The 13043-nt window shown below is 35.5% G+C and overlaps 1 protein-coding gene across 1 annotated transcript in view; it reads right to left on the minus strand.

Annotated features, from left to right (window-relative positions):
* Positions 1-13043, minus strand: part of LOC133243938 (ATP-binding cassette sub-family C member 4-like) — a 230057-nt gene that overhangs the window by 109936 nt on the left and 107078 nt on the right. The window contains 2 exon segments of the mRNA XM_061410646.1: positions 1565-1644; positions 11616-11762. Of these exon segments, the coding sequence (XP_061266630.1) occupies positions 1565-1644; positions 11616-11762 (227 nt within the window).

Raw genomic sequence — 13043 nt, forward strand, 5'->3', positions numbered from 1 at the left:
AAGCCCAGAGATAAACCCACGCACCTATGGACACCTTATCTTTGACAAAGGAGGCAAGGATATACAATGGAGAAAAGACAATCTCTTTAACAACTGGTGCTGGGAAAACTGGTCAACCACTTGTAAAAGAATGAAACTAGAACACTTTCTAACACCACACACAAAAATAAACTCAAAATGGATTAAAGATCTAAACTTAAGACCAGAAACTATACAACTCTTAGAGGAGAACATAGGCAAAACACTCTTTGACATACATCACAGCAGGATCCTTTATGACCCACATCCCAGAATATTGGAAATAAAAGCAAAAATAAACAAATGGGACCTAATTAAACTTAAAAGCTTCTGCACAACAAAACAATCAGCAAGGTGAAAAGACAGCCTTCAGAATAGGAGAAAATAATAGCAAATGAAGTAACTGACAAAGAACTAATCTCAAAAATATAAAAGCAACTCCTACAGCTCAATTCCAAAAAATAAATAAATAAATAAATAACCCAATCAAAAAATGGGCCAAAGAACTAAATAGACATTTCTCCAAAGAAAGCATACAGATGGCTAACAAACACATGAAAAGATGCTCAACATCACTCATTATCAGAGAAATGCAAATCAAAACCACTATGAGGTACCATTTCACGCCAGTCAGAATGGCTGTGATCCAAAAGTCTACAAATAATAAATGCTGGAGAGGGTGTGGAGAAAAGGGAACCCTCTTACACTGTTGGTGGGAATGCAAACTAGTACAGCCACTATGGAGAACAGTGTGGAGATTCCTTAAAAAACTGGAAATAGAACTGCCTTATGATCCAGCAATCCCACTGCTGGGCATACACACTGAGTAAACCAAAAATTAAAGAGACACATGTACCCCAATGTTCATCACAGCACTGTTTATAATAGCCAGGACATGGAAGCAACTTAGATGTCCATCAGCAGATGAATGGATAAGAAAGCTGTAGTACATATACACAATGGAGTATTACTCAGCCATTAAAAAGAATACATTTGAATCAGTTCTAATGAGGTGGATGAAACTGGAGCCTATTATACAGAGTAAAGTAAGCCAGAAAGAAAAACACCAATACAGTATACTAATGCATATATATGAAATTTAGAAAGATGGTAACGATAACCCTGTATGCAAGACAGCAAAAGAGACACAGATGTATAGAACAGTCTTTTGGACTCTGTGGGAGAGGGTGTGGGTGGGATGATTTGGGAGAATGGCATTGAAACATGTATAATATCATATAAGAAACGAATCACCAGTCCAGGTTCGATGCAGGATACAGGATGCTTGGGGCTGATGCACTGGGATGACCCAGAAGGATGGTATTGGGAGGGAGGTGGGAGGGGGTTTCAGGATTGGGAACACGTGTACACCCATGGCGGATTCATGTTGATGTATGGCATAACCAATATAATATTGTAAAATATTTAGCCTCCAATTAAAATAAATACATTTTAAAAATAATTTAAAAATAACTAATAAAAAAAGAAAGAAAGAAGCAGACTCTGCACTCTTCCTGTGAGAACTCTAACAGGACTGTTATGTTACCTGGATGAAATCAAGAAATGTCAGGGGCAGCAAGTCATCCATATGGCCAATGTCTTTAGAGAAACGATTCAAAATTCTTCCTGCAAGAACAGGACACAAGAAATTACTTCCCCAGATAAGCCCTTTAAGAGAAATAATTCATGAAAAAACCAAAACAATATTTTTAAACTATATAGATTCATATAAAATAAGCAGATGTCAATGGTAAAGAAAGAAAATAGGGTGATATCTAAAGAGAAACAAAATTACACAAAATGGCAGTGGGTGGGGTGTGAAATTGAGCTCTGATTTTAAAAAGAATGGTGGAAAGTCTTGTGGCAGCATTAAGAAGACTTCGTGGATTTGAGAATGTTCTCTATTATTAGATCCATCCTATCTAAAGCTCATTTCAAGTGCTAAGTCAGTAAATAAACACTTGCAAAATACTTCAATTAATCCCAATCATTATACTAATTTTGCTTTAGTTATCAAAATTAATTTTGATGTGATACTTTTAAAATTAACATTATTATAATCTCTCTGTAATTTTTTTTCCCACAAAATGGTTCACAACAACTCACATTTCAGGAAATTGTAGATTCCTGTCGTCTTCATGTTTTTTTTTTTTTTTTGTCACTGCTCCGTCTTGCATCCCCTATTTCTTTTCTTTTTTTTTTTTTTTCTTTTTAAAATTAAAAAAATTTCAGGTATACACGTGCTCCCCATCCTGAACCCTCCTCCCTCCCCCTCCCCATACCATCCCCCTGGGCTGTCCCAGCGCACCAGCCCCAAGTATCCAGCATCGTGCACTGAACCTGGACTGGCATCTCGTTTCATACATGACATTTCACGTGTTTCAATGCCATTCTCCCAAATCTTCCCACCCTCTCCCTCTCCCACAGAGTCCGTAAGACTGCTCCATACATCAGTGTCTCTTTTGCTGTCTCGTATACAGGGTTATCATTACCATCTTTCTAAATTCCATATATATGCGTTAGTATACTGTATTTATGTTTTTCCTTCTGGCTTACTTCACTCTGTATAATAGGCTCCAGTTTCATCCACCTCATTAGAACTGATTCAAATGTATTCTTTTTAATGGCTGAGTAATACTCCATTGTGTATATGTACCACAGCTTTCTTATCCATTCATCTGCTGATGGACATCTAGGTTGCTTCCATGTCCTGGCTATTATAAACAGTGCTGCGATGAACATTGGGGTACACGTGTCTCTTTCCCTTCTGGTTTCCTCAGTGTGTATGCCAAGCAGTGGGATTGCTGGATCATAAGGCGGTTCTATTTCCAGTTTTTTCATGTTGAGTCTGTCATGGTTGTAAGTCATTATTTTCACAGGTGTACCAGATGTGACAAACATAGACTCATGCTTAAGCATCCAAGAAGACCAGAGGGACGTAGGCAGGAAAATGGCAATATTATGTAATGACTAAAGATCACTTATCATTATTGATTTTATTTCCCTTCTCAAAATCCACAAAAACAGTATATCCTAAAGGCTGCAAGACTGGAAGATTAGAATTAATTTCTAATGAATATCTAGTCCTTTAATGATCAAATTTAAAGAAATTGAAGCTACACACATGCGTGCAGACACACACGACTTTGGTATAGCAACTCCTGTTACCTAGACCCCTGAATTTCTTTTATAACTGAGACTCCAGGAAGCCAGGCTGCAGGTGAGACATGGGAACCTGACCTGCTCTTCCTGACCTCTGTCAGAGATGACTTCCTCCCAAGGCCTGCACAGCAAGCCACAGCTGGACCGTGAATGAGCAGCAACTGAGGCTGAGTTTCTGTGGTCTGAATGTGGCTCTGCTGTCCTCCACAGGGCACCTGGCTGCACAGGGTGTGCCCATGCCAGGAGCTGGAGCTGCTGGAATATTTCACCCTTCGTCAGGCCATCACAGCCTATGTCTCAATTTTCCTGTCTCAGGCTTAGGAAATACAGACTCCAGAAACTGTCTCTCAGTGACACTTTTGCAGGCCCAGTGACAACTTTTCTGAGCCTCTAGGAATGCCTGCTTTAGAGGGCAAATCTCAGGATTTAACAGGCTCATGCAGGTGAAAGAACCAAGTCATGATGCCACATAAATTACCAAGTGCTCAACCTGCAGCATCACGTCCCCTGGGAAAGTCCACCAGGAGCTGCAGGAGGGTCAACTTGGTAAAATGCAGATTCTGACTCAGGAGCGCTGGGGGAGCCAGAGAGTCTGCATTCCCTCCAAGCTGTCAGGCGATGCCCTATTTCCCAGACCATTTTCCAAGGGGCAAGAAATTGGGTTATTATTTAATTAGTTCTGCTTCAGGAACATTAAAATCAGATGGGCAGTTTTGCAGATACTCTTACAAAAGTTGTGACCCCTCTGGTCATTTTTATACTTCTCAAAGTAGCAATTTTGAAATAAAGAAAATATATGTCAAAAATGTTAAAGACATGGTTTAAATGCTTGTAATTTCTTTGAAAAATGCAACTTTTTAACACTGGCAAGATTCAGAAACACTACAAGTATGATTCTTATACATGTAATAAGTCTAAAACAGACTTTCCAGGTGTTCAAGAAGTTGAACTAGTTCCCCATATGATACAATCTATTAAAATGCAAATGAAAAAAAAAATGAAAGGAAAATATTTCCAGAACAGAGAACTTGATTTCATGATAGCTTTCCACATAACTACATTATTTTAATAAACTTCCACTCAAAGTGTACTTATCATCTTTATTCTAGATACTAGAGTTTTGCCTAAATAAGAGGGAAATTTCTAACAGATTAATCCTGGTTACCAAGAATGAAAAGAACACTCAACAGATCATAATTGATTTCATTACTTATGGAGAAAACATCATTGCTTACATTTCACCTACTGTCAAAGCATTTGTAACACACTTCTATAAAGCCTGAGGAGAAGTGTGTGTAGATATTTGTAAAAAGCAACATTAGAAGTGCTGGCTTCCCTCTTCTTTCCCTAACACATTTTCAGAAATAAGCTCCAGCACCTAGACAGTCCCTGATGTGTCAGAACATTTTAGAAATTGGGATGAATTTGCTGTAAGCTTAGAGATTTAGAGATGATGATCTTAAATAAAGAATCACTTACTTTATTTCCTAAATTCCTCTGACTCCCACTGATGTGATTTCATTTTGAAAACAATTCATCTTAAAGTTCCAGGAGAACAGTTTTTGTAAAATTTTCTGAAGCCAAGGGCAACCTTTACATAACTAACTATGAAAAAGATCTACATCATAGGGCTATGCTTGTCAGTGTGTATGTGGTGTGTATACATGAATTGAGATCTCCAATTGACAGCTGTATTAAAATGTGAATCTGTATCTTTTCTATATGGAATCACAGAATATTGACACCATTTGATTTAAACAAACAATCCACTACCAGCAATTATTTACATGTGTAAATGCCTTGAAAGACAGGGACTGACAGAATTTCAGTCAAGATGGCAGAGTAGAAGGGTGTGCACTCATCTCCTGCAAGAGCACCAAAATTACCACTAGCTGTTGAACTCTCATTGACAAGAGGATGCTGGAACCCACCAAAAAAAGATACCCCACATCCAAAGACAAAGAATAAGCAAGACAAAAGGAGGGGCACAATCACAATAAAATCAAATCCCATACCAGTTGGGTGGGTGACCCACAAATTGGAGAATGGTAATACCAAAGAAGTTTTCCCACTGTGTGAAGGTTCTGAACCCCACATCAGGTTTCCCAGCCTGGGAATCCAACAAAGGGACTGGTAATTCCCAGGGAATCTGACCTTGAAGACCAGCAGGACTTTATTATATCCACAGGACTAGGAGAACCAGAGACTCCAGTCTTGGAGGACACAAGCTAACCCCTGTGGTTACCAAGACCCAGGGGAAAGGAGCAGCGACCCCACAGGAGACTGAACCAAAACTACCTGCTACTGTTGGATGGTTTCCTGAGGAGGCGTGAGTCAGCAGGGGCTCACCACAGGGACAGGGACACTGGCAGTAGCAGCCCGGGAAGGTCTCCCTTGGCATAAGCCCTCTTGGAAGTGGCCATTAACCCTACCAAAGACCCAAGAACTGGGTCACCTCAGATCAAACAACTAACAGGGAGGGAACACAACTCCACCCATCAGCAGATAGTTGGATTAAAACTTTACTGAGCAAGGCCCTGCACACCACAGAAAGACCCAGTTTTTCCTACCACCAATCCCTCCCATCAAGAAGCTTACATAAGCCTCTTAGCCTCATCCATCAGAGGGCAGACAGAAAAAGCAAAAAGAACCACAGTCCCACAGTGGCTAAAACAAAAACCACATTACAGAAAGTCAATTAGGATGAAAAAGTAAAAAGTTATGTCCCAGATGAAGGGACAAGATAAAACCCCATAAAAACAAGTAAATGAAGTGGAGGTAGGCAATCTTCCAGAAAAAGAATTCAGAATAATGATATTGAAGATGATTCAGGAACTCAGGAAAACAATGGAGGCAAAGACTGAGAAGATGCAAGAAATGTTTACCAAAGACCTAGAAGAACTAAAGAACAAACAAGCAGAGAGGAATATTATACTAGAAGGAATCAATAGCCGAATAACTGAGGCAGAAGAACATATAATTGACATGGAGGACAGAATGGTGGAAATCACTGTCACAGAACAGAATATAAAAAAAAAGAATGAAAAGAAATGAAGACAGCCTAAGAGAACATTAAATGTTGTCTGGAACAACATTAAACACACCAAAATTCACCTTATAGGGATTCCAGAAGGAAAAGAGAGAAAGGACCTGAAAAACATATTCGAAGAGATAATAGCTGAAAACTCCTCTAACATAGAAAATTAAATAGTCAACCAAATCTGGGAAGCACACAGAGTCCCAGGTGGGATAAACCTAAGGAGGAACACGCTGAGACACAGAGTAAACAAACTGACAAAACTTAAAAACAAAAATAAAATATTAAAAACAATAAGGCAAAAATGACAAATTACATAGAAGTGAACTCCCATCAGTCTATCAGCTGATTTTACAATAGAAACTCTACAAGGGAATGGCATGATATACTTAAAGTGATGAAAGGGAAGAAACTAAAACCAAGAATACTCCACCCAGCAAGACTCTTGTTTAAGATTTGATGTAAAAATCAAAAGCTATCCAGACAAGCAAAAGTTCAGAGAATTCAGCACCATCAAACCAGCTTCACAATAAATGCTAAAGGAACTTCTGTAGCCAGGAAATTCTGGAGAAGGAAAAGACCTACACAAAATAAACCCAAAGCAATTAAGAAAATGGTAATAGGATCACATATATTGATAACTACATTAAATATAAATGGATTAAATGCACCAAAAAAGACAGAGACTGGCTGAGCAGATGAGAACATGTTGCATGGATGCATTTCCACTTACCATGTTACTCTGCTTGATCCCCCCAAATTGTATGTGATTATTGTATATTATTAAGTTAATCATGTTCCCTTTATGACTTGCAATTTTAATTGTCTTTTATTTTTGTCTGACTATTGATTTATTTGATAAACATCTTTTACTATTGTGATTATGTAACCATTATTCACTTAATACCACTGTATCATGATTGGTCAACAGAAAAATAATAGAAATCTGTATCATCAAAACTGCTATTTAATAGAAAAACCTGTAATCACTTTTTAAAATCTAGATGCATATCAAATTATCTTGGAATTTTTTGAAAAATATAAATACCCAGGTATTGCTTTTTTTCTCCAGAACTCCAGATGTTTCTAATAAGCAGCCATGTTTAAAAACAACTGGACTATATGGTGATCTTTTAATTTTACCTAACTTGTTTCATTCTTTCTATTTCATATTCAGTACTCCCATCTCATTTGTTTGTTTTCCAAAGTCTCCATCTTTTTTTATTGATGTTCTTTCTCAACCCCTTATCAAGCATAGTAGAAAAATTTGTGTATAAATATATATATATATATATATATATATATATATATATATATATATATTTATGTATAATATATGTATTTTAGAAAACTTACAAATTTTTTCCTAACTAAAAATTTGTGACATTCTGATTCCACTTATTTGACTTAGTATGAATAGAATGCTACATTTCTAATTTTAAAAATAGATAAGCAACACGTAACAGAAGTTTACTGTATAGCAGTAAACTATATATATATTTATAGTTATATATATATATAACTATATATGTATTTATAGTTTTTATTATATATATTTATATTATTTTATATTATATTTTATATTTATAGTTTATATATATATAAATATTTTACTATTTTATTATATTTATATTATATTATATTTATATTATATTATATTTATATATTTTATATTATATTTATATTATATTATATTTTATATTTATAGTTTATATATATATAAATATATATATATAACTATATATATAACTATATATATATTTATAGTTTATATATATATTACATTTATAGTTTATATATATATAAATATTTTTATATTTTTATTATATTTATATTATATTATATATATTATATTATATATTGTATATATTATATTTATATTATATATTATATATTATATTTCTATTATATTATATTTTATATTTATATTATATTATATATATATTATATTTATATTATATTATATTTTATATTTATAGTTTATATATATATAAATATATATATATAACTATATATATTTATAGTTTATATATATATATTTATATATATAAACTATATATATATAGTAAACTATATATAAACTATATAGTTATAGTTAACTTCTTATAATAACCTGTAATGGAAAATAATATCAAAAATAATAAATATGTATAACTGAATCACCTTGCTGTGCACCTGAAACATTGTAAGTAAACAATGCATATATATATATGAAATTTAAAAATAAACACTTCAAAAAAAGAAAGAGGTCCAACAGTCTAACACCACAGTACTTAACAATAACATCTCTCTTGTGTGGGTGTCAGGTGTTGGGAAATTACCTTACATGATTTTTCCCAATCACTTGCTCTCAGATGGTCTTTTGGAAATTCTTTCCAGTCTAGCAAATTGGAAAGAATTCCAACTTTCACTATCACTACTTCCTTGTTTCCAGATTTAATAATGGAATCTCCTCCCTCTCATTTAGACATATTATCTTTTGGGGATGAAAAATAATTTTCTAAAGATTTATTTGACAATGGGCCACATCACAATAATCTTTGCACATGATGACTTTAATTGGGGGCACATTTTTTGCATGCAGCATAATTAAGGATTTATTTGAAATACCTTATGTTATAAACTGAAATAAACTTGGAAAACTACAAAAAAAGAAAAAAGAATAAGAAGAAAGACAGGGACTGTTTGTCTCAATGCTGGGGACCACAACTTAACAACCAGTACATGATCAGTAAATGCTTGATGAGTGAAAAGGCCCCTGATTCTTACCTGTTAGAACCTGAGGCCAAGAGAAGTAGCTGGCACAGCTCTTCCAAAGCTCTGTTCCAGCAGAACCAAGACATCCAACATCTCCACCTACATCCCAACTCTCTGTCCATTAATAGTTTTTAAATGTCTACTTATGTTTAAAAATGGCTGAATTGCTCCTCATTAATTCTTAATGGCCTTTAGTTTGTAAGGCAAAACTATTAGGTACCAAATATTTAACCCACATAAGCACCACGATTTGCCTTCAATGCTCAGCTAAACCCCAGGGAAATGTATTACATGTCTGACGGTTTCATTTCCTTGATTGACAGACACAGAATTTGGAAGCTTGGATAGTCTGGTTCTATGAACCACAGCTTCCAAAGTATCACTATATGTGGTTTTCTCTTTATGTGATCACAAACCAGAAACAAAGTTCACCATAAATAATCTATTATAAATTTTACTTTTGACAACAAACTATAGGAAAGAGTTTAACTGAATATACCACTGAAGGAGTAAATAATTGATGGCCCTGAAGCCTTTTGGGCAAAGCAGGCCTATAATCTTTGCAGTATAATACTTATTTGGGCTTCTATTTTCCTGAAAGAATGAGATTCTGCTAAGAGATAGAGGAAGGGGAGGAAGACAAGCACCAGTGTGCTGACTGCTCTAAGATTAGAGACTTTGAAGATTTAAACTTGATCCCAAATCCTTGAATAATAAATAAATCAGCATCTGGAGAAGCCTACAGGTCTTGAACATGAAGAACCTGGTTAACTGTGGTCATGAGCACCCAGAGGCTGAAATTACAGAAATCCAGTCCCACTTAAGGCTCTCAACTTGATGCCCATAGTTTTTATGTTAACTGACAAAGTGGAGCAACTTCACAGCCATAATAGTATGGAATCCTCCAAATACTTCCTCACTACAGCTTCATAATAAAATGAGATCTGTATGGGCCTTTGTAGTTAACCATTCTGTGCTTGGCTCACTGCCTGGACTAAACAATATGTTTTGAATACATCTACACAAGATGCTTCCCTGAATAGTTTGCATTAATCCTCACAAGAGTCTTGTGAAACAGGAAGGGCATGTGAAATTACTCCCATTTCACAAGAAAGGAAGTTCCTAGATAGCATTTCCTCATCATCAGTAAGGTTCACTAGTCACTGACCATGAGCTAAGTGTTGTGAGTATATTAATAAGCTTATTTCTTATAATAAGCTTATTATAACACAGTCAAAAAGTGTATTAATAGAATCCCCATTTAGAGATAAGAAAACAGACACAAAGAAATTAAGTAACCAGCACATAAGAATTATATTAATATAGCTGCTGCTGCTAAGTCACATCAGTTGTGTCCGACTCTATGCGACCCCATAGACGGCAGCCCACCAGGCTCTCCCATCCCTGGGATTCTCCAAGCAAGAATACTGGAGTGGGTTGCCATTTCCTTCTCCAATGCATGAAGTGAAAAGTGAAAGTGAAGTCGCTCAGTCGTGTCCGACTCCTAGCGACCCCATGGACTGCAGAGCACCAGGCTCCTCCGTCCATGGAATTTTCCAGGCAAGAGTACTGGAGTGGGGTGCCATTGCCTTCTCCCATTAATATAGCTATAACCTGATATTACCATTTGTAACTAGCACCAGGACTGAACCCAGGCAGCTGACTTCAGGCAGAGTCACACTTTTAAACCAAGACAGAACACATCCTGCCTTGAGATTTGCCTGCCCAATAGGATCCATCTGCTTTGGCCTTGGTCACATGGTGAGTTGATGGCCAGGCCAAGGCTACTCCTGTCCTCCCTCCAGTTCACATACTTACCTCAACAAATCCTGTCAATCATCGCCTACAAAAACAAAGCTGCCCTGGGCCTCAGCACAATTGCAACCAACTGAACAGAGGGGCATGTACACTGATGAAATAACGCTTCATAGAAACCCAGGTCAGGAGGCTACCTTCAGAAGCAAAACAAGTCAAAGGCCTCAAGGTGGAAGAAACAACCACTGGGAAACCTCCAGGGACACTCATATTGAGAAACTTACTACTGAAGATCCATGTGCTATGTACTACAAAGGGTCTTACATGTCACCAAGTGTCCACTGTAAAACTATAAAGTTAGTTTCTTTGAAAAAGATGCTTACATTTTACCAATTTGATATTTTAATGAATTTTTATTACTATTTTTATGTAAACCTCAATGCATGGGCATATGTCAGAGTTCCCATCCAGAAATGGATGGGAAAAGAAAGAAACACACAGCCTGTCTCTTGCAGATTCATTGTAAGAAGGTCCTATCTAGACAACAGCCTAACTTAACACTATATGACACATAGCCAGCTTTTAGAAACTGGTCAACAACATTAAAACATGTTTGCATCTAACATAGGATATTTTATGCGCCACACAGCAAATGGGTTCCTAAATTATTCTGCAAAGTGAACATTTATCTTTACACACACACTAAAATTGGAATAAAAACTTATATGCCCCTATATTCAGATCAGTAAAGTTTTTTGTAGAAAATAGATCAATATGCACAGTGATTATCTTCTAAGTATCTCATCCATTGTCAAATATCAAATGTAATCAGAAACTAAATGCATTAATAAGACATACTTACTGAGAAACTTGGTGTCTGACTTACCTATTGGATTTCTATCGAAGAACAGCATTGGTGCTCTGAAGATGGACTCCAACATTTTGTTGTGCAAAGTTTGTGAAGAATTAACAAGGACGTAGAATATCAACAGAGATCTTGTGATGCCAAAAAGGATGATACCTATGGTTAGAACTGAAATAAAGTAACATCACTCAGCAAAAGATCTCTGCCTTTCCTTCAATTATGCAAAAGCATGGCAGACAGTTTACAAATGTTATGTGTTTTACTCTATAAATATAATTTATATATAAATTCACATATAGACTATACAATAAATGTCTATATTTATAATAGATTCTATGAGAATTTAATACACTCACTAGATACATTTATAAAGAAGAATATAAAAATAAGTATGGTTCTCTTATTAAATAGAAACAACATGAGAAAAAAAATCAGGTGTAAAATACAAATTCAGATTTTCCTAATCCAATTACAAGTACTAAAAAAAGCTCAGAAGGAAGAAAATAATAAAAAGTAGTATCTTCCTTTTTCCATATTTCAAATCTCATTCTTTACAACATGTCCCATAATCTAAAATTGAGAAAAGCTTTGATACCACCATGAATTAAAACAGCATAGGAGAGACGACTTATCATTTCCTTGTAAATAGTAAATTTGTATGGAAATTCACTTCCATGTAAAGTAATTATTTCCATGCCCAAGCAGTTTTAAAGAGTATGAAAAGACGACATTAAGTTGAAAACAAACAATCTCTTAAATAATTGAATTACAGGAAAATATGTGCTGTATTTTAAAATGAGACAATTAATTGAAATGAGCAACTAATCCCTCACTAAGTGTTTTATAGAAACACAAAGTATTTGGAAATGAACATAATAACCTAAATTTATACTTTATTAATGACACGAGTATCTGCTATGCATATAAAACTGAAAATAGCCCTCCTAATATCCCTTGAATTCGCAATGCTAAAGAGAGTGGAGAAACCTCCGTAATAAACATGTCATCAAATATTTTGTTTTCCTCTTTAGCTGATGTGTCATTGTTATTTCAGCTTTGAAAGCTGTTCAAATTCCTGAATTACATCAATAGGCATTTGCCTTAGCCTACTGGGCTTCCCTGGCAGTTCAGATGGTAAAGAATCTGCCTGCAGTGCATTGAGACCCTGGTTTGATCCCTGGGTCGGGAAGATGCCCTGGAGTAGGAAATCACAACCCACTCCAGTATTCTTGCCTGGAAAATTCCATGAACAGAGGAGCCTGGTGGGCTACAGTTCATGGGGTCTCAAAGAATCAGAATGACTGAGCAACTAACACACCATCCTATAATATGAATATATAATATAAGTCCTTTTTTCTTTATGTCCCTATAGCTCATCAATTCAGAAGGTAAATAACTAATGGATTCACATTTCTTAGCAAGTGATAAACATAATAAATACCAAATTTC

This window comes from Bos javanicus, unplaced genomic scaffold (assembly GCF_032452875.1).
Source record: "Bos javanicus breed banteng unplaced genomic scaffold, ARS-OSU_banteng_1.0 tig00001600_1, whole genome shotgun sequence".
Classification (NCBI taxonomy): Eukaryota; Metazoa; Chordata; class Mammalia; order Artiodactyla; family Bovidae; genus Bos; species Bos javanicus.